The sequence below is a fragment of the Salvelinus alpinus genome, chromosome 9, assembly GCF_045679555.1.
Source record: "Salvelinus alpinus chromosome 9, SLU_Salpinus.1, whole genome shotgun sequence".
Classification (NCBI taxonomy): Eukaryota; Metazoa; Chordata; class Actinopteri; order Salmoniformes; family Salmonidae; genus Salvelinus; species Salvelinus alpinus.
The window spans coordinates 21,293,858-21,321,349 of NC_092094.1; the positions used below are offsets into that span (position 1 = coordinate 21,293,858).

General features: G+C 41.1%; 2 protein-coding genes across 11 annotated transcripts in view; one reads left to right on the plus strand and one right to left on the minus strand.

Moving 5' to 3' along the window:
• Positions 1–8,737, minus strand: part of LOC139584488 (homeodomain-interacting protein kinase 2-like) — a 117,777-nt gene extending 109,040 nt beyond the window's left edge. For 4 of the 9 annotated variants that reach the window (XM_071416420.1, XM_071416424.1, XM_071416423.1 and 1 more), the window contains exon 1: positions 7,828–8,735. In XM_071416420.1, coding sequence (XP_071272521.1) covers positions 7,828–7,846 — 19 coding nt within the window. In that variant the 5' untranslated portion in view covers positions 7,847–8,735. Of the gene's footprint in view, positions 1–7,827 lie in introns of all 9 variants that reach the window. The other 5 variants (XM_071416419.1, XM_071416421.1, XM_071416418.1 and 2 more) reach the window with 3 other exon arrangements.
• Positions 8,738–10,452: 1,715 nt separating this feature from the next.
• LOC139583968 (thromboxane-A synthase-like) overlaps positions 10,453–27,492 on the plus strand; it is a 183,148-nt gene continuing 166,108 nt past the window's right edge. Inside the window, exons 1-2 of one of the 2 annotated variants that reach the window (XM_071415447.1) lie at positions 10,453–10,543; positions 18,412–18,554. In XM_071415447.1, the coding sequence (XP_071271548.1) occupies positions 18,460–18,554 (95 nt within the window). In that variant the 5' untranslated portion in view covers positions 10,453–10,543; positions 18,412–18,459. Of the gene's footprint in view, positions 10,558–18,411; positions 18,555–27,492 lie in introns of both variants that reach the window. The other variant, XM_071415446.1, reaches the window with a different exon arrangement.

Below are 27,492 nucleotides of genomic sequence, written 5' to 3' on the forward strand. Positions count from 1 at the left end.
ATGTTTACTGTTAATTTTTATTGTTTATTTCACTTTTGTATATTATCTACCTCACTTGCTTTGGCAATGTTAACACATGTTTCCCATGCCAATAAAGCCCCTTGAATTGAATTGAGAGACAGAGAGAGACAGAGAGAGACAGAGAGTGACTGAGCCAGGCAAGGAATCAACAGGCATGGAAATGAACATCACACATTCTTCTGTTCAGCTCTGTCTCTTACCTCTCTACCTCCTTTCCTCTATCTTTAATCCTTTCTCTCTTTTTCTATCTCTCTATTTTTTCAATTTCTCTTCTATTAACTTTTGCTGCTCTTTCGTTTCTGCTGGATCACTGACTACCCACCTAGTTGGTGTTGCTCAATCTATCACTGATGTGTGTGTGGTCAACAATACACTCAAAGACTCAGATGTTACTGGCTTTGATGGTGAGATGGAGGGTAGAGAGAATAGCAGATCACTGATTTAACTGGCTTCTCGTGCCTCCATTTGTGCTGACATGTGAAAAGAAAATGCTAAATAAAAGAATGTCCCCCAGGCCATAGTTCAGATATTTTCCCATATCTAATTTAATTTAATTCCATTATTATCTCTTTAGGGCATTTTGAAACTATAATTGCCTCATGCTTATGTCACTGTCATAGCTGCCCGAAAAAGAAAATAATGTAACATTAAGGTCATAGAAAAATGTGATTGTTAGTTATTTTTTCTGTTAGTTTTCAAACCTTATTCGATTTTTTTGTAACAATTTCTTTGATATTCAGTTGGTTATGATTATTTCAAGGCCACATTGACCTGGCGTTCAGTCTTTAAAACAACAAAGGGAAAAAACCTGTCTGCTCTTAGAACTGACCCTTAATTTCAGAGCGAGAGAGAGAGAAAGGGAGAAATGAAGGAGAGCGAGGGGGGGTGGAGGGGCCCATGGGCCTCCAGGGTGCTCTCAAAGGTCGTGGGGGGTGGAGGTGGGGTGTGCAGAGGGGGTGCATCCGTCTCCTCTAACCTGTCTCCTTTTATTGAGGATCAATGACACACGCACACACACACATACGCACTCCGTGATGGGTCATGGCAGCTGAATGCTCAGGCAGGGGCTAGCAAAAGGCTCTGGATTTTTCAGAGAAACAACCTCAGAAAAAGGACAAGAACTGACCTTTAGAAACACACTACAGCCTCCCGGGTGGCGCAGTGGTCTAGGGCACTGCATCGCAGCGCCAGCTGTGCCACCAGAGTCTCTGGGTTCGCGCCCAGGCTCTGTCGCAGCCGGCCGCGACCGGGAGGTCCGTGGGGCGACACACAATTGGCCTAGCGTCGTCCGGGTTAGGGAGGGTTTGGCCGGTAGGGATATCCTTGTCTCATCGCGCTCCAGCGACTCCTGTGGCGAATGTGTGAATGTGTGAATCTCTGTCTCAATCTCTCTCAGTCTCTCTCTCAGTCTCTCTTTCTCTGTCTCTCTCAGTCGCTCTCTCGGTCTCTCTCGGTCTCTCAGTCTCTCTCTGTTTCTCTGTCTCTCTCTTGGTCTCTCAGTCTCTCTCTCAGTTTCTCTCTCAGTTTCTCTCTCAGTTACTCTCTCAGTTACTCTCTCAGTTTCTCTATGTCTCTCTCTCTCAGTCTCTCAAGTGGAGGAAAGAATGCAGAGAACATGAATACCTTGTTTAAAAATCAATTTTTCACTTTCAAAAGCTCCATAGAAAGGAAGAAATAAGGGTGAGCAACTGGGCAGTTTTAAAATGAGCTGAATGTTCCCTCTGAAGTTACTGTATCCGACCGTGCTATGTCAATCATTTGGATACTGTAGACTGCAGTCTATACATAATGTTGGAGACTATATTGGACTGTATTGGGCCCTGGCCCCATGTTGTGAGTGTAATGTGACATGTCATGTTGAAAGCCTAGATGACCCGGTCTGTGATAAAGGCCCAGTCTGTTGTTCTTCCAGAGAGTGCCATGCCAAATGGACTGGGTGGGGGGGATATTATCCAAAACAATCGGATTAAGGGCATGGACAATGTCCACCACCACCAAACAGGCTGGTATGGGGGTGGGCTGGGCTGGGACAATAGGGGAGAGAGGGGTGGGAGGCATGATTACAAGAGCACAAAAGCTGTCACTACAGTATCCCCCACACCCTCCTAAACACATCCCCCCAGAACTGCCAAACTACCCATCAGACGGTGTTGAGTTGGTGTCACATGGGTAGAATCTGAGCTGACCATGGCTTCTCATCTCACAAACAAACAGAGGGGTATTTGGGGGTGGGGGAGGGGTGGAGAAGGGAGGGGCCATGGAGGAGGGCTGCTGGCATCAACAGGCAACCAGGCCTGAGGGAAAAGACACACATACAGAAAGATTGCCACCTCGAAATTCTGCCCTACTGCACAGGAGTCATGGGAAAAGCAAAAAACTTGCTGTGTCAAATTAATACCATATCATATCCTTGACAGAGACGATAGACTCTACTCTCTCACTACATGGGGAAGTCAAAATGAAAAGGGGCCTTTATGAACCAGCAATTACTACTAATCAATTAACAAATACAACTTCACAACAGCTCCTATTCTGTTCCATTTAAGATTGAAGAAATAGCATGCAGAAACCCTCGGGACTTAGGGACAAACATCCAGATAGAGCTGGATGAACCTCGCAGGACATGCTTGTCAGAGTCAGAGCCACAGGCAGATGTTCTACACAAGCTGACAGCAAACACAGATTAACAACAGAGAAAGCTGCCTGCTGGAAAAAGGCCTTCACACATGCATGACACTCTGCACGGAAATGCCTTCTGTAAGCACTGAGCAGCAGATCCCCAGCCAAACACTCACTCCCTCTCAAAACACTAAGCATTGAGCACACTAGCAGAAACTCAAGCTGACACGGTGTTCTCCAGTCCCAAGATCTGACTGAGAGTGAGAGAGGGCTGGGCAGTATACCATATTTGACTATATACTGGTATTGATGCACGGACTGGTTTGGGTTTTTACTTTACCTTCTATAACAGTATTTGAATGTTCGGTTTGTTAAATGTGATGCGCCGTGTGTAACATCCATTTTTATAATTTATTCTGATACTTGAGTCGATCTCTTTCTGCTCTCTCTCCCTCCATGCTGCTTTCCACACAGACCTAGCCCCGCCCCTGCCACTCAAGGAGTGTATTTGTTTTTGCTTGTCCAAGAGACACTTGTGTTCAGTCTGCATGGTCAATTTTATTGGTTGATTTATTTATTTTAAAAAATGCCTACATAAATTAAGGTTAAATAAAAAAAAATACAAAATTCAAATAAAATACATGGTCAATGCAGCACATGCAACAATGTTGATGACAACGATGCTGTTTACACTTTGCGTTTTAATATAAATTCACAAGCGTTCTATAAATACACTATTAATTTGTGTTTCTTACATCTGCAAACAGAAAGTTTGTCTTTTCTTAGCAAGTTGTGGCTAAATCGTGTTAGCCGCTAATGCTAATCGCTAGTTAGCTGGCTAAGCTAATAAATATACTGAGTCAGAGCAAACGTAGCTAGCTATACAGCCTGATACCAGTGATGGTGTAGGCCTAAATCAGCATGTTGTTTGTGCAACAGTATCTTCTCAACCAAAGAGGATTAGGCAAAGCATGAATATGTTAGCTACATGAAGTAGCTAAGAGAAAACCTTTAATGTAGGCAATAGGGCCCCCTAGAAACACTGGTTCTTACACTGTCACAATAACTCCTCCCTAGCATTTTAATTTGTTGTCATTTCAAACAACATATCCAAAGTGCCCACTATTATATTGTTACTATACAATTATATAAATCATTCTATTTCCATGATTCCAACAGTTCACCTAAGTGTTCTGATCTAAATTGTCAAAAGTCAAATTGCAATTGCAACATATGGTTAAAAAAATGCCTAGATTTTTTTGCCAATGTCATGCAGCCCTAGATGGTAGTGGGGAAATGATCTCAAATGTGTGCAGGAAATGCAGAAATTGATGACAATAAAGACAATTATTTTTGGTTGAAGTTGAATTGAACAGTACAAAACAATCAGAATGGAGAAAGACTCATTGAAATAATTTTGAATATATGTGTTGCCACCCTAGGATCACACACTCCTCAAAAAGCAATTTAGAAATGGTATTATTATAAAACATTAAATACCGTCACATACCGTCATACGGTCAAACATTTGAAAAGTACTGTGATATGATACAGTATTTTGGCCATATCGACCCGCCCTAGAGTGAATGGGCCTTGCAGCCTTGAATGTTGTCAGTTCTGAAATTTTCAGGAATCAAGACATTATGCATACTTCAACCAGTTAAAGATAATTGCTCTTCTTTCTGATCTAGTCTCTCTGTCCACATAACAAAGTTGTTACAGAAAATGTGCTGACAGAATAGAATAGAGCCTGTAGAAATAGGCTACACACAGTAACGTTACAGTCTAACTGTGTATTGCCTGCAAATGCTCTGTTCAGCCTGGCCTCCAACCTGTCATTTCAGGTCTGTCAGAACTCAACCCGCACCCATCTGTTCCTCACCAAACCAAACCGCCAGAGCAGCACACCTGTGAACCATTTCACCAGACAGACACATCAGAGCACTCACATATCCCTCCCGCTTCAACAGGGATCTGGCTGACACACAGTCACTGCCTGCTCTCACAGTTCCTAGTACCACCTTTCCCTGGCTTAGCTTATTCTATGAAACACTTTCACAAATGAATACCACCAAGAGTGAACACTAGATTTTTATTTATTTTCAGATAGACTACTTTGAATAATGCAAAGGGGATGCTTGAAATGTTCTGCAGATTTTTATAATCTTTATAATGTACTGTATGTAAAAAATAGCATTTTGCATGTAATGTCTTTTTCGTTATGTGTCGGACCTAAGTAAGACTAGCTGTCGCCATTGGCGTCGGCTAATAGCGATCCTAATAAAATAAAGAAAGACAAATAAATCTGTAAGCTAAAGTAAAAGCATGAGATAGGCCTAAACTCTTGCAACAGGCTATTTGTGTATTGACACAACAGGGAAAGCCATGATCACTATCCAAACTATGTCCAGACCTGCTGATGACAGTGAGCAAAACTATCAAAACTCTCTACTCTGCATTTCAACATAATAGCCAGGAAGCTCAGCTCTAACTTAGTCAGGGGGTAGCTTGGCCCCAGATTCCTGTTTTTTTCCTGCAATTCTAATCAAAGTTGAAACCATGCGACCTTGGAATGGAAGCTGGGGTCACGGCCCTATGAGGAAGATATCAATCAGCCAGCTCCCAACAACAGCTGAGTGTGAGGGCAGAGGAGTGAGAGCTGAGTGGACAGACTCAGCCTCTCTCTCACTTTCTCTATGTCTCTTTCTTTCTCTGTCTCTCTCTCTCTCTGTCTCTGGCTGTCTCTTTCTCTGTCTCTCTCTCTCTCTCTTTCTCTGTCTCTTTCTGTCTGTCTCTCACTGTCTCTCACTCTGTCTCTCTCTCTCTGTCTCTCTGTCTCTCGATCTCTCTCACTCTCTCTGTCTCTCGCTCTCTCTGTCTCTTTCTCTCTGTCTCTTTCTCTGTCTAGTTCTCTTTATCTCTGTCTCTTTCTCTCTGTCTCTTTCACTCTTTCTGTTTCTCTCTGTCTCTTTCTCTCTGTCTCTTTCTCTTTATCTCTTTCTCTTTCTCTCTGTCTCGTTCTCTTTATCTCTGTCTCTTTCTCTCTGTCTCTCTCACTCTTTCTGTTTCTCTCTGTCTCTTTCTCTCTGTCTCTTTCTGTCTCTTTCACTTGTTCTGTTTCTCTCTGTCTCTTTCTCTATGTCTCTTTTTCTGCCCTCTGACATATAGCAATAAGGGTACTCACCCCATAGAAGACAGAGAGTGGTCCCTACATCTCTCCCTCCCTCTCTCCCTCCATACATCTCTCAGAGATCCACAGAGCATTCAAACACACATCAGCACATAATGCCTGTATAGATGGAGAACAGATCAATGGTACTAAATTGATCTTGAAAAAAAGCTAGGGGGTTGCACAGTGCATTTAAAGATACAAACACAATGATTAGGGAGGGAGACAGGGGTCATTGGTTATGATCATAATGGTCTCTTTGCACATGGATGGTCCCTATCACCGTTTTCCACAAGTGAATGTGGCCATTTCCATGGCTGCTCCTGGCTGCTGATCCACATAGCAAGCAAGAACAGAGAAGGTAGGCAATTAATTTGTCTCCTTTCTTGCCATGGTGAAAGGCAAGCCAGGGAACGCCATTTCAACTAATTACCTTGCACAGTGGAGTCTTGTTTAAACTCTAATTTTCATGTTAATGCAAGCCTCTTTGGCAGTTGAGTTGAACATGCATAGCTCTCTAGCCAGTCTGCATGTAATCGATCTGTCTGGATTGACATAAAGGATATGTCCATGCATGTAGCTTAGGTTTCACAAATGTAGATATTAATACTGTACTCTTAAATTGGTTTTAATTTCCTACTTAATAATCTGTCAGTTGTCCCTCTCTTACTAAAGCTTCAGCTATATGATTCGTTAGGATATAGGCCTAAATTGGAATGAAATGCTTCCAAATGACTAGGCCTACACAATTTGTTTGGGCACAACTTAGACCTACAATAACATTCACACTTTAAAAAAATAAAGATAAATCAAAACTAAATCAAAATCAAAACTAAATGTGATTGTATATGTAGTTGCTGGTTTGTTACAAAGGGTTGTGTTCCAAGTTTTACCAGTAGAGGGAGCACGGACTAATAGTAAAATAATACTCACGCAAATGGCCATTATAAAAACATCAATTTTCACATTACACCATTCAATTTCCATGAGTTGGTTGACCAGAAAAATACATGAATGCTTCCTTTTTTCGGGTTAATGACAAGAATATATGTCAAGAAAACTGCAGTGCACTTCTAAAGAGCATGGATGGGTAATAGGAAAAGATTATGGATATTATTAGATGACCAAATAGCATTTGTCCTGGTAGTCATCACAACATTGAGGTACTATATACAGAATTAAAATTGGACTATAAGACCTGGCTCTATCTACTCTGCCTTATTCCAAGAAATAAGGCTATTTACCATGTGAGACATAGTAAAAGAACAGAACAGAATAAAAGAATACTGTAGCACTCTTAAAATACTCTTGTCTTCATTAGGGCAAAGCATTTTTCACAATTCCCTCAATGGGATTAGTCACAGACGTAATGCAGCAACAGCAGTAGGCTACATAAGCATGTCTTTGCTTTGATTGAATATTTAATTAATCTTTGCACCAAAAAAATAAACGTTATAAGCACTAAACATTTAACCACAAATTGAGAATTGAGGTTTTAAATTTAGACAAATGAGGCTAAATTAGCTTTCCAGTTGCGTGACTATTTTCTGAACTGCGATGTTCTTCCTTCTCGCCCTTTCTTTCTCCTCTGTATGGAGTAATGGTCTAATTTCAACAGCAAGATTATTCGTAATCAAATGCAACAACTTTCAAATGATGATTTTGAAATGTATTTGTAGCCGACTTGATTCAAATCGTGGGATAGATATCGCATGGGAAACAATAATTATGACGGCTAGGAATACAGACTGTAGCCTACATAATGATTCGACCATAGATTTCACACTGTATGTTTGCAACTAGAGCTATTATGACAATCGGACACATAAAGAAACCAATACGGAGCAAAACTAAACACTAAACAGAAAATGAATCATTGTATAATTTTGTGATACAAAGAAACAATAGGGTGCATGACAGTTTTGCCTCTTATCTCTCTCTTGTAAACAACCTAAGTCGCGAATATAATTGTATACAAGACTGGTTGAACTCAAACTTCAGATATAAACATATCTTACCTTCGTACACAGGGGCCATCGGTGCAAGGACTTCTGTTATTCATGGCAAAAAATAAAGCAAGATATCTGTTCAGAACTCAATAAAAATCTGCCATCTTGAGCCACTGACAGAGTCTCTGTCTCCTGCATTACTAGCCCAGTTTATTAGTGAGAAAACATGTCTAAAATCCCATCCAGGGTTCCAAATTCGTGCTCAGTCCACGGGAAAATTATAGAGGAAGATTTCTGCAACACAACCCCGCCGATTGTGAATTGTTTTTGGCTCAAATGTTGAGCCAAATTGCAGGTTGACTTGAGCTAGTGTATAACATGACTGTGGAGACCGTGCAAAAGTTGCAATGAGAAGAGCGGAGCGAGTTCGGTGTAGTATAGTCAATTGACTATCGAATCGGTCGTAGTCATAGCAAGGTTAAAAAAAAGATGCATCTCTTCGGGGCCCCATTAGTTTCGTTTAAATAACAGTTGCGTGTCGTGTACCTTTGTAATCATTAATTTAAAATGTTTAATGTAAATTGATATTGTGAGAAAAACCTTAGGCATACATATATATTTAATCTAATATAATAGTCGGCTATAGGTTATGTATGCATGTGGATGGAGTAGCCTTAATTACTGTAGTTAGGCCTATACTGTTTCCCAATAAAGATAATAACATAATAAATTTTTTACGAATGTTATTAAAAATCCTTGCCTACTGTGCAAAATGATTTTTTAGACCTTACATGTCTAATTCATGTTATATATTTAAGCAACATGAAAAAATAGGGTATATAGGCTCATTGCAATGATTAATTAAGCTGTAAATAAGCTATAATTCACTTCTCCAGCTTGGCATCCTTATATTAAAAATAACAGTCTAACACAAATAATATCAGGTGCGTAATAACCTAACAATTGAACCACTAGTATTAGCAAAATATCTACAGGAACAAATGCAAATGTAACATGTCATGAACTATTACGCATGAATAAGCAGTCCAACCTCACATTCAATTCGTTTGAATAAATTAACAAAGTATCTCTGGGTTTTGTTTTAGAACTGCGCATTTAACATTGTGTTGAATGATTCTGTGGGCCATTCGTCGTGCCTGTGTCATGCACTCATCATACAGTATGACGACATTAGATTTTCACAGAATTAACTAGAGACAAAGATTATGGGTATACTGACAAGATACCTGTCTCTCCGCTCTAACAATGGGAGTCGTTGTCCACAACGTGGTATGGTGGACTTCATCCCACCTATCCTTTCTTTGGATTGGTGGATACATCTTATTATTGTAATTTTTTAAATACTCGATTAGGGTTGTTGACGTCAACCGCCTGTATGCAATGGAGGGAGATGCAACGCTCCTAGCCTCATAATATGAACATGCATAGCCATCTCAAGACAACTCCGATATAAAGTGTTTTTCTCGAAGTTACCGGGATGTCACGTGTCCTACTTATATCAGTACACTCATAAAAATGTAAGCATTACGCAACTTATTTTCGATCAAATAAACCTCAGGTAGAAAATAAGACATTCATTTTTTGGGTGACCAAATTCGACACCCTCGCGTTGATCTCCATACAACAATCTTTTGCTTGTTGTGCGAAACAACGAAAATACGCAACCTGCTGGAGGGAGACAGATTTTCCGCCGAGTTGGGCCTCTCTCTTCCTCTTCCTCTCTGCAAGTGTTGAAACCGATTACAGGTTAACACAGTAATCTGCCATTTACCAGCAACGTTAAAATTCACCTTCTGCACTATTTTCCCGTCACACCCCGGCACATTTTATGTTTTCTTAAAGAGAAAAGGGGCGTTCGTTTTTTCGCACACTCTTCCCCTGTTGATAATAAAATAACAATATATAGTCTATAGAACCATCACTAAAATAATACATTCAGCAGGCTATTATAGATATTTTGAATGCATGAGTCTAAAACACATTGTGGATGAATGGATAGATGAATACATGACGTAATATGTGTGATATAACTGGAAAACATTAATTATGCCATGTTGCTGTATAGGTCGGTGGTACCAGTGAAATAAAATCAAAAACATAATTGGTTTGTAAGACTTACCAATCTGGACTCTAAAGTCAGTGCACTGTCAACTTTACATGCACCTCGTTCGACATTCTCATCATCCTCTCCACACAGCAACTTCTGCAGCAGATCAAATCTGATCTGAGTCACGCATACCATTGCATCCATCATCTGGAATCCTAAAACATAAAACAAAAACAATTAGAACAGAGTTTGTTCTCCATAAAGTCAGCCATAGGCCCACATAACCTAATGATATAAAATAAAGCTTTTTCTAATTTGGGGCCACAGTTAACTACGCTACAAACTGTATACATGACTGTAAATGTGCTTGTTATACATAGCCTAGTCAAGTGCATACGCAATAGGCTAATCTGATTTATTAAATTGACCTAATCTATATAGGCCTATTATGTTGATCAATTTGTCAGCAAAGGAAGGCCTTTCAATTTGACAACATATTGTTTTCCTTTACACTATTTTATTTTCCAAATGTAGGTTTTTAGCCAGAGTATATCGGAACAGCTGCTTCTGCTTGAGCAAAAGATATTCAACTACCAGGGAGAAAAACCCACGCATAGATGTAGTCCTTCTAGAGAACTACAGTACGTATTCATTTCTTCCGTGTCAACAACAAGAAGTCGGCCAACTATATATACTCTACAATCAAGTAATACCGAGGTAAGAATTAAAAGGTAAATATATATATTAACTCTGTGTAATTGTGTTCACTCTATAGTTACTGCAAGCTGCGAGTGACTGCCGTAAATGTGTCAAAATGTATCAGTTGTGATCACGTGCCACCTTCAGCGACATAATGCAACATTGTAGCATTATCAAACACCAGTCTTACAATGTAAATTTAAGCATATTAAACGGTCATACATTTTGGCATGGGTTATTTGATAGCTATTCCCATATTTGTTTAACTCAAATCCCATGATCAGTCGAATTAGGCTATGTTATGTGACAGCAGCTCAATTCAGTGTAGCCATCACTCCTCGACTGGTGTTAGTCGGTATTAGGCTGTTAAGTAATATTTATCATTCTCTGTCAACAACATTGCTTGGACTGGACACAATCCTTAACATACATTAAATCATTGTTGAATGAAAGAAAACTGGTAAAATACTATTTCAAATTGGACTAGAAAATATAATACAGTTGTATTAAGCTATACCTCATTAGACAAAAACTGTAGGCTATCTGTACAAAGTTAATGACCCAGAAATGTAATAATCTTATTCAGTAATTGTCCCATTTTTCCAAAATAATTATATTATTCATTAATTGTAGTATCCATAATTATATAAGCCATAACAGTAGTAAGGACTTTTTGATTGAGGTTACCTTAATTTATGTCTGAAATGCTTCTAGGCAAGTACATGATCAAACTGGATTCTCAATTCCTATAGAAGTCTAGTCAGAATAGTTAATTTCACACGCATGTTGTACTCTTTTGGAAATTATGGCAGAATGCATCAACACAGAGCTTGTACAGAATATTCTGGATTTATTTCTATAGTGACATGAATTAATACATAGACCCAGACCTACATGATCCTCAACTATGTCAAGGTTAACATATTGTGTTAAATATCTACTGAATAAGAAATGTTTCTCACAGTCACAGAAGAAGCATGGACTTTGATGTTCAATATATAGGCTGATTGATTTTAAAAGGCAACTCCACCACATTTCAACCCGATTTTCATCCGGTTGAAATAACAGTGTCTACATATGTGAAAACTGTGCATTTCTACATTTTGAAGAAAAATATCTAAAGTTAAAAAGTTCTACCCAATGACATCATCAAAAGTTAAAACTTTTTGAAAACAGTGATTTTCAAACACTATGAGATTTACGGTGACATGGGGAGTGAGAAAATACCCTCCTCTGGCTAGAAACTCGTTGCAGGTTTTGAAAATTACTGTTTTTCTTACTTTTAATCCTACCTTGTGATGTCACAGACATGCATTTTTTTTTTTCAACCTCAGATCATAGACATTTGGTGCTGGAGATAATGAATATGACGTTGAAAAGTGGCGGAATTGCTCTTTAAGAGAGATATAAAGGCAGATGAAAAGACTAGCATGTTCAAATGGGTAATTGTTTGAAAGATCTTATTAGTCATATTTAAGAAGCGACCTTGTTAGACACGTGCTCTGCAGATCTGTGCTGACTATCTGGATGACTCCCAAAAGGCACCTGATTTATTCCCTATATAATGCACTACTTTTGACCAGGGCCCATTGGGAAATGGGCCCTGGTTAAAGTAGAGGACTATATAGGGAACAGGTTGCCATTTGGGCCACAGCCTATCTGTTGTGCTACATGTCTGGGGTAAGGATAGGGAGAGAAGGGATACGGAAAGGAGGGAGAGGTAGAGGTGGGGGAGCCAGCTGTAATGCAGAGAGAGAGGCTGTTTTCACGCTCATTATTATGTGTCAGTGGAAAAACATCTCACCCCATGTAATATAATGAAATAGCCCATACAGTGCTGAATCAGCCTAAATGTGTTGTTGTCCTGCTGTTATCTCCCTCCGCTGTGCTGCATGTTGTGTATAATTGTCTCAGTAATGATACTCTATGCTCTAGTGTATAAATACAAGGTAGATTACAACTGCATGCACTGTAAATATAAAATATTAACATACACTCCTCTGTTTATTATTTTATGATTAAGCTTATCAATGTGTCCTAAAACCAATAACCTGAGAAAATGTATTTTGAAATGTTGTTGAATTTTTGCGGTCGTATCTACACTTGACACTTACAGTACATTCAACTTCTGCTATCAGAATGCAAAGCTATCCGAATGCAAAGTCGCTTTGTGGTTTGATTGTGTTCAGATCTGTCTGACGACTTCAGGAAGTGGTCAGGGATGCATTGTGTGAGGATTTCTCTTTAGTCTGGATGCAATCAGCACATACAATGGGCAAAAGCATATACAATGGGCGACGTCATCAGCACTCCTCCCACAAGTCTCCAGAAAACGTGTGTTTTGGGACCGAGAGGCAACTTTTCATTATAATGTTGGAGGAAATACGTTCCTAGCATGTGAAGAACGTCTTTGCGGGCCTCCTAAATGCTGGCCAGCTAGCTAATATTCATAAACAAATATGTTTTGTTTGGCTAGAGTTATGCTAACCCGTTTGCAATCCCTTTAGCGTTGCTTGCTAGCATTCTGGCTAGCTACAGAGGTAAGCTGACTAGTTAGCTACAGTAGTTAGCTACTGCCATCAGTTGTTGTTGTGTTATTGTCATATGTTGCCTATTCCACCGTTTGTAGAATGCATACTGTCATTTGAATATAGCGTAGGTTAAGGGAATCCGGACACACTGCGTACACAGTCGATACATTTAAATGTATACTACCGTTCAAAACTTTGGGCCCACTTTGTGAAAGAAAAGCACATTTTTTCCATTAAAATAACATCAAATTGATCAGAAATACAGTGTAGACATTGTTAATGTTGTAAATGACTATTGTAGCTGGAAATGGCAGATTTTGGGGGGGAATATCTACAAAGGCGTACAGAGGCGCATTATCAGTAACCATCACTCCTGTGTTCCAATAGCATGTTATGTTAGCTAATCCAACTTTATCATTTTAAAAGGCTAATTGATCATTAGAAAACCCTTTTGCAGTTATGTTAGCACAGCTGAAAACTGTTGTGCTGATTAAAGAAGCAATAAAACCAGCCTTCTTTAGACTAGTTGAGTATCTGGAGCATCAGCATTTGTGAGTTCGATTACAGGCTCAAAATGGCCAGAAACAAAGAACTTTCTTCTGAAACTCGTCAGTCTATTTTTGAAGGCTAAGGCTAATGAAGGCTATTCCATGCGAGAAATTGCCAAGAAACTGAAAATATTGTACAACGCTGTGTACTACTCCCTTCACAGATCAGAGCAAACTGTCTCTAAGCAGAATAGAAAGAGGAGTGGGAGGTCCCGGTGCACAACTGAGCAAGAGGACAAGCACATTAGTGTCTAGTTTGAGAAACAGACGCCTCATAAATCCTCAACTGGCAGCTTCATTAAATAGTACCCGCAAAACACCAGTCTCAACGTCAACAGTGAAGAGGCGACTCCGGGATGCTGGCGTTTTGTTGGTGTTTTGTTGATGTTCTGGTTTATGGTAGGAAGATTTTCATTTATACTGAACAAAAATATAAACGCAACATGTGAAGTGTTGGTCACATGTTTCATGAGCTGAAATAAAAGACCCCAGAATTGTTCCATACGCAAAAAAAACAACGTATTTCTCTCAAATTTTGTGGACATGTTTACATCCCTGTTAGTGAGCATTTCTCCTTTGCCAAGATAATCCATCCACATGACAGGTGTGTCATATCAAGAAGCTGATTAAACAGCATTACACAGGTGCACTTTGTGCTGGGGACAATAAAAGGCCACTCTAAAATGTGCAGTTCTGTCACACAACAGAATGCCACAGATGTCTCAAGTGTGCAATTGGAATGCTGGAATGGAGTGTGGAATGGAGTGTGCAATTGGAATGCTGACTACAGGAATGTCCACCAGAGCAATTGACAGATAATTTAATGTTAATATCTCTACCATGAGCTGCCTCCAGCGTTGTTTTTGATAATTTGGAACTACGTCCAACCGTCCAGACAACCGCAGATCACATGTAACCACGCCAGCCCAGGACCTCCACATCCGGCTTCTTCACCTGCGGGATCGTCTGAGACCAACCACCCGGACAGCTGTCTGTAATAAAGCCCTTTGTGGGGAAAAACTTATTCTGATTGGCTGTGCGTGGCTCCCCAGTGGGTGGGATTGGCTCTTCTCAAGCCCACCCATGGCTGCGCCCCTGCCCAGTCATGTGAAATCCATAGATTAGGGCCTCATTTATTTAAATTGACTAATTTCCTTATACGAACTGTAACTCCGTAAAATTGTTGAAATTGTTGCATGTTGCGTTTATATTTTTGTTCAGTATAGATACATTTCTACCAGATTAGATGACTGTTTTGAATCATGTAATTAACTCTATGACATTCTCGTAGACCTGAGGGGTATACTACAAAGCAGGACCAATGAGTTGGCCAGCTAACTTCGATTAACAGCCAAAAATAACTATTGATTTTATGGTTCATTAAGAAAGCTATTTCTTAGATATATGTTTTTGGTTGTTATGAAAAATCCATGCAGTATTTTTCTGGATTAATATACAAGATAATATGAAATACACTTGTGTGAAAATGTCCTTGTGGTTTCTGTTGGTATGCAGGGTGGTGATGTTCCTGCTTATGAAAAGAAAGTGGGTTACTGTGAAGCACCCTATTTCATCTGTAAACACAGTTAGATTGATCTGACAATGATTTTTCTACTCATCAGCTGTTTTGAGTTATGAGCCATACACAGCTCAAGCATAACCAAATACACAGTATAGGCACAGATAAGCAATCAATGCTAAAACATAGCATATATATTTCAGAAACACAGAACACTGGCATTTTATGTGCTTAGTCTCTGTCTATTGACATGTACATGCTTTTCCAGAGTGTACTGTTCTTTTTTCTCAAAATGTAATTTTTGTGTTGCCCAATGTCCTGTCTGTACCACACATTGAGTGTGACTGAGTGTGCTTGTACTGAGTGTGACTCAGTGTCTGATCATCTGGCCTGTATGTTCCTCTCAGAGGGTTGATCATTCAGTAACACATTGTTCCAGAGTAAAGGGCAGACAGGACAGAGGAGGCTCTCAGCCTCAGGGCTCTCTCTAAGCAGGGGAAGGGAAGGGTGAAGAGCTAGCAGGAGGTTTGGACAAAGCTTCTGCTGAAACAAATCATTGATGGAGAGGTGAATGTTACCTCAGAAACCACAAACCTGCAGAGATTGAGAGAGTTGAAGTAGGCCCAGAGCACTGAATATGTGTTTTTCTTATGTGGTGACATGTGCGTCAATCTACAGTAAGTAACGTAATAAAAAGTCCCCACCATAATCTTTCAGTTTAAACTAGAGATGTATGGAGGTAGTTTTGTGCCAGCAAAAATAAGGGGTTAAATAATTTGTGTCCAAAAAATATTTCCTGATCTTTTGTCACGGCCGTTTATAGGAGTGGACCAAGGCGCAAGGTTTTGAGCTTACATACTTCTTTATTTAACGATGTCGCCAACAAAACAATAAATATCCAAACGACACGTGACGCCAACGTAGTGCATCCAGGCAACTAAACATGGACAACTACCCACAAAACCAACATGGAAAATGGCAACCTAAATAGGCTCCCCAATCAGAGACAACGATAAACAGCTGTCTCTGATTGGGAACCCATTCATGCCACCATAAACCTACATACCCCTAGACAATACAAAATCCCCATAGATAACCAAAAACCCTAGACAACACAAAAAAAATATACAATACAAAAACTAAACAAACCACCCTTGTCACACCCTGACCTAACCAAATAATAAAGAAAGCAAATATAACTAAAGTCAGGGTGTGACATCTTTCTTATATCTCCTAGATATAGGACAGACCATTCAAAACCTTATTCCTAATGATACATTTTTTGACTGTCTTTTTTTGCCGTTTATGAATGTGTTATTCAAGGTGTTTCAATGGGCTGTAGTGTAAAGGCCAAATACTTTTTAAAATATTATTTTGGGGATACCTCAAGGGTTCCTAAAATTCTACATCAAATAGCTAAATGATCCATGGTATGACCATCTTAAAACAATTCCATATGTTAGCTTAGTAGTATCCCACCCCAACGGTTTAGACTTTTAGAAGTTAACTGCCAGAAGGCAGGTAGGCAGGAGGTTCAGCAAAATAGTTGTTTTATTCACAAAATAAGGATAGCCTAGTGATAGCAGTTTAGGATAAGTGATGATTTATGTCAGCAAGGCATATGTCAAAATTACTTTAAAAACGAATAAAATATTAACAAAAACTTCTCAAGAAAGAATTGAACTGTATCAAAACTGCATTTGACCTAAGGAAATAGGTTTTGCCTGGCTGACGCGACCCACATGCCTCTCAGCTCACTCACTGGGCAAAAACTGGTTTCAACAACAAAACATTCTATGTGATGACGTTGAATCAATGTGGAAAACTGATTGGATTTGCAAAAAGTCATCAACATAAGGGAATGTCATATTTTTTCACTCAACTTTTAACCTAAATCCAATGACATGGTGACATTTTTTTGTTAAACAAATATAACCAGATTTAAATCAAAACTAGACGTTGAACTGATGTCTGTGCCCAGTGGGCAGGGAGCGCTGTGACCACACTGGTCTGGAAAGGAGGCAGTTTGTTAATGTAATATTCGCTCATAAATTGTGCAATGGGTTTGATTGGTTCTCTCAAATGTTTTTTTCCCTCGGGGGTTGAGACCTTTCATTGTTTGGATTTGAAATTCCAACTGTTGTAATAGAAGGGGGCGTGCATGTGTGGCTGTGTGTGGCTGTGCATGTGGGTGTTTGAGTGAGAAAGACACAGAGGAGAACCAATCAGTAAAAAAGCACTGCCCCCTTCATTATCGATGCATTGTGCCGACAACATCAAAGTGCCGTTCCAGACTCTAAAGTCAGGAGGACTTCGAGAGTTAGGTGTTATACAACGTATCCACACACGGATAGGCTAAATATTACTTATCAGAGCTCCTCGCAGTCGAACACAAAAACTAGCAAAGCCAGGTAGAAATAGCTAGTGCTACCCCTGGGCTAAACCATAGATTCAATGAACAGGGATGCACATGACTGATTCCCTGTTTAAATCTAATTTACCCAACACATAGGCCATGAAATGGTCTAAAAGCAGACTTATCATATTTTTATCCGCCTTATACTCAAACATTTTACTATAGGTGTCACGACTTCCGCCGAAGTCGGTTCCTCTCCTTGTTCGGGCGGCGTTTGGCGGTCGACGTCACCGGTCTTCTAGCCATCGCCGATCCACCTTTCATTTTCCATTTGTTTTGTCTTGTCTTCCTGCACACCTGGTTTACATCTCCTACTAATTAACATGTGTATTTAACCCTCTGTTCCCTCCATGTCTGTGTGGGGTATTGTTTATTGTCAAGGTTGGCACGCTTCCGGCTGGTTTGCGTCGGGTTTTGTGGCAGCCGGTACTTTGTACTTGGGTTTTGTACTTTGTGCTGCCTCACTTGTTCTTTGGGCATTTGTTTTGTGACACAGTTGTGTTCTGTGTTATGATTGCCTAAGTAAAGTGCTTTGTCCATTCATCTCTGCTCTCCTGCGCCTGACTTCCATGCACCAGCTACACCCACCATTGACAATAGGTGATATCTCATTAAACAAATAAACCAAAAATACTAAATGACAGTACATGCACACGTCCGTGGTGGAAGCACCTTGTAAAGAATGCGAACCTGCACGAATGGAGCTCCGAGAAGCGGGAACAAACACAAAGCACGCCTAAGCATTCAAAATAAATGCACAAATTTACATAACCTAGCTAGGTATAACTTTTAAATCTTGACTATTTAAATGCTTTGACTTCTCATTGCAGCCCCATAGGCCTATTCACACACACCTTCTCTTCTCTCCATAGGAGTTATTTGGCCGGTGGTAGTTTTGGCCTGAGTTGGTGATCGGCATCATGGAGGTGGTTATGAACATTCTCAAGACACCAGTGCCCAGTGGGGTGTCTATGACCCTGGGCCTGTTCATGATCTTCCTGGCTCTGCTGTACTGGTAACTCAATGTCTTCTGCCTCTAGTCTAGGTCAATAGAACAAATCCTAAACGTAGCATGTATTGTATACAGATGTGTCTGTTGGTACTGTATGTATTTTTCAGTCTAGTTGGGCTATATTTCCACTAATATGATCCCACTATGGAAAGGGCAGACTCTCACGAACACGATGGTGTTTTCCATTTTCTACAAACCCCCACAAATGTCATGGGACTCGTCTGAAGGTAAACCGGTACCGGTTTAAAAAATGAATGGATGTATGGAAATTGGGTTAAATATGTATCAAACATATTTGTAATTTTTTTTTAAATATAAACATTTGGGATAACTACAGGGGTCCTTAAATTCAAAACCAAATAGCTAAACAGTCCATGTTAGCTTAGTAGTTAGTTCACAGAAGCCGGCATATCACTGTAATTGTATGGTATTCAGATGACACACACAAAAAGTCCTCAATTCAGGATGAGTGCTTAATCAGCATGCACCAGTCAAAATAGAATGTGCTTACTCTCAACCCTCATCACATCTGACGAAGAGTCTGGAAACCACTTTGCAGAAGGAGCACGTTTCATTTTAGCCCCACATTAGCTAGGATTAGTAGTCGTTGAGGTCAGCCGTGTGAGATTGATGCTCTGCCATACAAAGGAGCAGGAGGGCCTGACAGCATGCTCTTTCTCCTTGCAGAGCACGGAGACTGACTGAACACTGGTCACTGTGCACTGTTGTGTAAAAAAAAAATTTTTTTGTAAAGCAAGCATAAAGCCTGCTGTTTGTCGTATCCCGGTGATACACTCTTTTAACTTGTTGGTTATACATTACATACTGTAGGTTTCCACTTCAGATGTACAGTATAGCAGTATCAGACACCATGTTGAAACTGTTGGTTTTATAGATGCCCACAACAGACACAAACACACACACACACACACACACACACACACACACACACACACACACACACACACACACACACACACACACACACACACACACACACACACACACACACACACACACACACACACACACACACACACACACACACACACACACACACAACACATACCATACAGTAACACTCGGTTCCACAGAACAAGTCAACTCCTGTCTTTTGGCAAATCTGCAGCTGCCATTCAGTTGGAAGAAATTAAAGAGGATTTTTTATGTAAGTTCCGAAATTGAGATTTATACTGTATCTGAGGATGAAACTAGCCTGCATGAGGGGCCGTCATGACACCGGGGTTAGAAATGAACATATTTAGGAGGGGCAAAGTCAATTTGTCTCTGGCACGACTCCATAAAGACTTAAGCCACATTAAAGACTTAAACTCACAGTTTAAAGGAGATGTTGCGTCCTTGAAACGTCAAGCGTCAATCATGTCTCAGTAGTACCTTTGCACTCATTTAAACTGCACAAGTTGTTCTCTGGGAAATCATAACACTGCCTTGTTTGCTGTGAATTCTTTTCCATTTACTTCACATAAATACTCATACTCTGCATGCTCAAAATGTCAAGGCTTGTTAATAATCTTTATATCCAAGAAATGGCTTATTCACAGTTGCGGCACTGCTGGCAGTTTTAATACAGGGATGTTTTCAACAGCAATACACAAACACTTCCTCCCTCAGGAGATCTAGGGCTTGTCTTGGCCAGGCAGTGTCTGCCCAATCCGAGTTCACACTGCTCAAGCTGAACCTCAGCTGAACCCTCCCTGGGACCAGACTCCACCTCTCTCTCATGGCAGCTGAACGCTCAGCCGTCTGGCTAGAAGACCACAGGACAGAGTGCCACCTACTGGCCAGTGGAGTAATGACCTGTCTGTCTTGTTAAACAAAGCAGGCTGCTGCTTGGCTAACAGGGTTATATTCATTTGGCACCAAATTGTGGAAAACAGACTGAAACAAGAAGGGACTACCCAAACTTGTCCAGAATGCTACAGAATGCTACAGAATGCCCAAATGAATATTTTTTTTTTCAAATAGACCTTTTTCCCACATGGTTTGGGCAGGTCCAGTCATATTATTTACTTCCTTTCTGACTCAATTGTCCATTGCTTTGCTTTTCTATCCGGTGTATGTGACAATAAAATATCTATTTTATCATTTTTGTTTGACTCATGTAAGCTTGATGGGGAAATTATCTGTCTGTTTGGGGATAGAGAGAAGTTTCTATAGCTTAGGTAACACGGATATTTCCACCATCTGTGTGTTATACATTGGGTCTCCCCATTATGCTGTTAGCTCAGTGTGAATATTGTGTGAAATACAATGCACCCTGGCACATAGGCACAGTGACTGAACTCCCCCCTCACCCCATCTCTCTCTCTCTCTCTCTCTCTCTCTCTCTCTCTCTCTCTCTCTCTCTCTCTCTCTCTCTCTCTCTCTCTCTCTCTCTCTCTCCTTCTCTCTCTCTCTCCCCTTCTCTCTCTCTCTTTCTCTCTCTCTCTCTCTCTGTCTCTCTCTCTCTCTCGCTCTCTTGTCTCACACACACACACACAACCCCACATACACACACCCTCCTCCACTGTAACTTGAGACGATTGTTTTCCTGTCCCTGTGTCCCCTCGAGAAAGTGTGCTAAACTCTGTAGCGAAATGAACTCTGCAAGGAACACAGTGTGTGTAACCCAACCAGGGTCCATTCACTGGCTAGTCAGTCCAAGTGGAAAGCATGACATAGCCGCCGATGATCTCACAACAAATTAACTCTGAATAAGGCTGTGATATCCAAGTGTCTCATTGTTGTTGGATGCTCTACCATAAGCACCGATTCAAAGGTCATGATGAAGATTGTGATATCATTGGATGTTCAGACACAGAGCCATATTGCAAATGTAAGACTTATAGGTAGCATCCCTTATATCAATTCATATAGGGAGGTTTAGTATAAGGAGATACTCCTTTAGTTTGTTTTTGATATAAATGGCTTTCAAATTGTCAATATCCTGGCCACACTGTTCACATGTACAGTTCTCTGTATTGGACTCTGACATCATGCATGAACCAACGTGTTTCCTTAAGGCTGAATCTATAAGCAGACAGGATAACAGTGGCTCCGCTTATTGAAATAAGCAGATGCCTTTTGTGCAATAATATCCCTCATTGGAAATATGCAATGAGAGATTGATCAGATCAAAAGGTTTCATCCCACTCCTTACATGCCTTGCCAGTGCTCTAGGAATAGTGTGCATATGCAAATATGTGTATTTGTGTGTGTGTGCGTGCGTGCGTACGTACAAGTCTTTACAGCTCCCCTTATAAACCCTGAACCCAACCCTACTGAATAATAGAGGAAGTAACGGAGAGCGGGCTGCAGCTAAAGTATCAGAACTGGGCATTATAAAACGACCCACCCTATTGAGTAGCTCAGACTGGAGCCTCTTCAGGCAGAGCCATAGCACAGTCCCTAATTAGACCTGGGTTCAAATACTATTTAAAATCCTTTCAAATATTTTATCGGGGCTTGATTGAGCTTACCTGGTGCAATTGGACTAATATATTAGTCCCAAAAGTGTGATCCCCGACCCATCTTGCACTCCAGGCATACAAAATCAAAAGCTGAAATATTTCAAATAACATTTGAACCCAGGTGTGCGTTCTCTAATATAAACCCAGGACAGCTGACTTGGCAACGCTGCACCACGGTGCTCCGACATCCTGCAGTTTGACTTCCGTTGTCATTGGCCGAGTCCTGTGGAGTGCTTATTTTTTAATTGAGGCTGTTTGGACAGCTCATCCATCACTGACTGCACACCTCCCTCACAGACAGACATACATACATACATGCCCCGCTCAGTCATTTTTATTTTAACATGGTTATTAATATCCTATATGGTCCGCTGCTAAAATATCACAGATACCAACCTACCCACCCACTGAACTGGGTGGGTGGGTGGGTAGGTCCTTCCAAGTCCACAAAGGCACTGCAAAGTACTCTATGTACAGGTAGCAAATGTCCGATTAAAATGTAGGCTTGGGCTTGACATGATATGGACAATAGCTCATTCTCGCCCTCCTCCTCATGATATCTGACCTGACAGACTGACTTGAACCCTCCGGAAAGACTGTACACCAAAGAAAAATGTGTTTTTAGAAACATATTAATAGATTTTCACAAAAAAATGAAATTGTCCTTCTAATAAGTCTATCCCAAGTTAGGAAATTTGGGTAGACATTTAATTGGAGATGCTGTAATGGTAGCCTATATCTAGATGCTACTCTGTAGTACAAAGCTACACTCTTAGCAACGCTACACTCTTAGCAACGCTACACTCTTAGCAACGCTACACTCTTAGAAACGCTACACTCTTAGCAACGCTACACTCTTAGCAACGCTACACTCTTAGCAACGCTACACTCTTAGAAACGCTACACTCTTAGCAACGCTACACTCTTAGAAACGCTACACTCTTAGAAACGCTACACTCTTAGCAACGCTACACTCTTAGCAACGCTACACTCTTAGAAACGCTACACTCTTAGAAACGCTACACTCTTAGCAACGCTACACTCTTAGCAACGCTACACTCTTAGAAACGCTACACTCTTAGCAACGCTACACTCTTAGCAACGCTACACTCTTAGCAACGCTACACTCTTAGAAACGCTACACTCTTAGCAACGCTACACTCTTAGCAACGCTACACTCTTAGAAACGCTACACTCTTAGCAACGCTACACTCTTAGAAACGCTACACTCTTAGCAACGCTACACTCTTAGAAACGCTACACATTAAGGCTGTCCCCATAGGATAATTTTTTTTAAATTCCAGGTAGAACCCTTTTTGTTTCCAGGTAGAACCTATTTGGTTTCCATGTAGAACCCTCTGTAGAAAGGAACCCAAAGGGTTCTACCTGCAACCAAAAATGGTTCTTGAAAGGGTTCTCCTATGGGGACAGCCTTTAAGGTTCTAGATAGCACATTTCTTCCTAAGAATGTAGTCAGTCTTTATGACTAAACTGACATCAGAGAGGACGTGTTTCTTTTTCCACTATAGCCCTGTCTTCCTGTTGCACTCAAGTAGCCACCCCTTTTAATGGGCCAGCAAAGCTCATTTAGTCACCTTTACGTTGTGGCAACTTCGTGAGATAATCTTTTCCCATCCTTGAGGTAGGCTGTAAAAAGATTTGTTGTTATTGTTTTTCTGGTGCGTGGATTGGGTGAAGCAGAAGTGGCATAGGGGGAGAGAGAAACACTGTGTGCGGGCATGCACGCGCCGTGTGTGTGTGTGTGTGTGTAAGGGAGGGAGGGGTCCATGTGACTCACAATTACTGGAAATGGAATGGAGGTGCCAGTCACATGTGCCTTTTGTTTGGCGGCAGCATGACTCCATGACAGTGTGACTCTCCATCTCCGTACAATACACCTGCTCACACTCCAGATCTAATAGAACAGCATGACGCACCTCTCAAATCACCTTGCCTGCTTTCCTTTGTCAACCTTTATCATAAAGAAATCCCACTCTCCTTCCACTCGTCACTGGCTTCTCCTTGGTTAATTTTGGTCTGCGGCTTTGCTTGTGGAAGCTCATTGGAGCAACACTGAGTAGCCCCTGGATTGTGCATTCGTACAGCAGCTGTGTGACTCTCTATAATAGAAGGATGGCAGACAGTGCATTGGTACAGAGCAGTGATTTGTGTGTTTAATTAACAGTCTTAAAGCAGCAGTGCAGTTAAAAAGGTGATTTTTGTATGACATTTCCACTCTATGAGGTCGAAATAACACTCTGAAATTGTGAAAATTATGATAATCCCCCTTTTGTGCAAGAGCTGTTTGAAAGCCTATTCAGGTGGGATGGAACTTTTGGCCCACATCATGACGTCACAATGTGATCTGATTATAATACACCAATGACTGTTCATCTAGGTAAGGGGGTGGGCTCTAGACCATCCTATCAGCCCATCAAAACTGTGTATGTAAATATCTTCAAAACAAAATCCTGACACCCACGTGATCAGACTGAGCATTTCAAGGGCCAAAGGAGGCTCAAAATACATTTTTGAGTTATTTTCATTAAATAAACAAACACAGTGACATACAGTGATGATTTAAAAACAAAGTTTCAAAGACTGCAGCTTTAACAGTCTTTCAACATAGCTGATGACTGTAGTTGGAGACCATGATGAGATGGGGAGAAGCATGCTCTGTCCAATAAGAGGGATCCAGTAGTCATCATTGCTGCAGTTGGGCCTCTGGTTAACACAACCCAAAGACTGATGGTACTAATGTAATGGAGATTAACCATGTGCTAGGGGAGATTGTTCAGTGAGAGGTGGATGTGGATACATTGAAAGGGACAAATATTATTATAAAGAGAGTTTAATAGATTTTCATCTGAGTCTGTGTGCTTCAGCTCTCTATGTATGTGGAGACAAGGCTAATATGAGCTGTAGCCAATGTGCTAATGTCTCACATAATTACCCCATTATCTAGTTTGTCTGTGGTGGGATTGTGTAATGCTTGATGGATAGTTTGTGTTACATTAGATTGGGTTGATGAGCCCTCTTTCAATACAAATAACTATTAACAAAAGGTTACAAACAATCATACACTTTTCCTTATCAATAACTGAAGGAGATGGGGTTCTTGGACCAAAAGTGTTGATAATGTGTGTGTGTGTGTGTGTGTGTGTGTGTGTGTGTGTGTGTGTGTGTGTGTGTGTGTGTGTGTGTGTGTGTGTGTGTGTGTGTGTGTGTGTGTGTGTGTGTGTGTGTGTGTGTGTGTGTGTGTGTGTGTGTGTGTGTGTGTGTATGAGGGAATGGGTCATAAGGGTGCAGGCTTGTGTCTGTCTGATTCTATATGTGTGAAGCCTTTGTTTTATCAGGGTTAATATTCATGGATTGGGGATTGCAGACCGTTCAGTTTTTGTTGCGGTTCATTGCTTTTCTGCACGGCACAATGGATGATGTTGATTGATGGTGTGGTACAATGGATGGTGTGACAGAGAAGAATGGCAGACATATACAGATATGGGCATGCGTCAGGGTTACACCCCCAGCTATACCCCCACTGCCACGCGGCTACATACCTCCATAATGAAGACCGCTCTTGTTGCATAATGAAGAACATATCACACTTTGCAGGTGATTGAAAAATTGCGGAGATTTTCTTCCATCAACCCCCAGGATGTTGAATGGATGACATAGAGAATGGTAAAATGGCGCCGGAAGAAATGGCAGCAGTATTACGGGCGCCTAACCAATTGTGCTATAATGTGTTTTTTTTCGCGTTATTTGTAACTTATTTGTACATAACGTTTCTGCCACCGTATCTTACGGGGAAAAAAGAGCTTCTGGATGTCAGGACAACGATCACTCACCTCGGATTAGACAAATATTTTTTCTTCAACAAACAGGACACACAGGATTTACTTCGAACACCCGACAAGGCCAACATCCCCGTCATTGGCAAGAGAAAGAGACGCAGGTACAGAGGACACAGAGCGGGGTGCCTCGTAAGGATCCGCAGGAGGCGAGTGGGAAAACTGCCGTTACCGTCAATATTACTCGCCAACGTGCAATCACTGGACAACAAATTAGATGAGGTACGATCACGAATATCCTACCAACGGGACATCAGAAACTGTAATATCTTATGTTTCACGGGATTGTGTCTGAATGATGACATGGATATTCAGCTAGCGGAATATACGCTGCACCGGCAAGATAGAACAGCACACTCTGGTAAGACGAGGGGTGGTGGTCTGTGCCTGTTTGTAAACATCAGCTGGTGCACGAAATCTAAGGAAGTCTCTAGACTTTGCTCGCCTGAAGTAGAGTACTTTTGTGGCTGTTTATTTACCACCACAGACGGATGCTGGCACTAAGACTGCACTCAGTCAGCTGTATAAGGAAATAAGCTAACAGGAAACTGCTCACCCAGAGGCGGCGCTCCTAGATTTTAATGCAGGGAAACTTAAATCAGTTTTACCTAATTTCTATCAACATGTTAAATGCGCAACCAGAGGGGAAGAAAATCTAGATCAACTGTACTCCACACACAGAGACGCCTACAAAGCTCTCCCTCACCTTCCATTTGGTAAATATGACCACAATTCTATCCTCCTGAATACTGCTTACAAGCAAAAATTCAAGCAGGAAGCACCAGTGACTCGGTCTATAAAAAAGTGGTCAGAAGAAGCAGATGCTAAACTACAGGACTGTTTTGCAAGCACAGACTGGAACATGTTCCGCGATTCTTCCGATGGCATTGAGGAGAACACCACATCAGTCACTGGCTTTATCAATAAGTGCATCGAGGACGTCGTACCCACAGTGACTGTACGTACATACCCCAACCAGAAGCCATGGATTACAGGCAACATTCGCACTGAGCTAATGGGTAGAGCTGCCTCTTTCAAGGTGCGGGACTCTAACCCGGAAGCTTATAAGAAATCCTGCTATGCCCTCCGATGCACCATCAAACAGGCAAAGCACCAATACATGGCTAAGATTGAATCGTACTATACCGGCTCCGACGCTGCTCTTATGTGGCTTGCAAACTATTACAGACTACAAAGGGAAGCACAGCCGCGAGCTGCCCAGTAACACGAGTCTACCAGACGAGCTAAATAAGTTCTATGCTCGCTTCGAGGCAAGCAACACTGTGGCATGCATGAGAGCATCAGCTGTTCCGGACAAATTTGTGATCACACTCTCCGTAGCCGACGTGAGTAAGACCTTTAAACAGGTCAACATTCACAAGGCCGCGGGGCCAGACGGATTACCAGGACATGTGCTCCGGGCTTGTGCTGACCAACTGGCAGGTGACTTCACTGACATTTTCAACATGTCCCTGATTGAGTCTGTAATACCAACATGTTTCAAGCAGACCACCATAGTCCCTGTGGCCAAGAGAGACCTGGCCGGGTGGTGCCAGAATAACAACCTATCCCTCAACATAATCAAGACAAAGGAGATGATTGTGGACTACAGGAAAA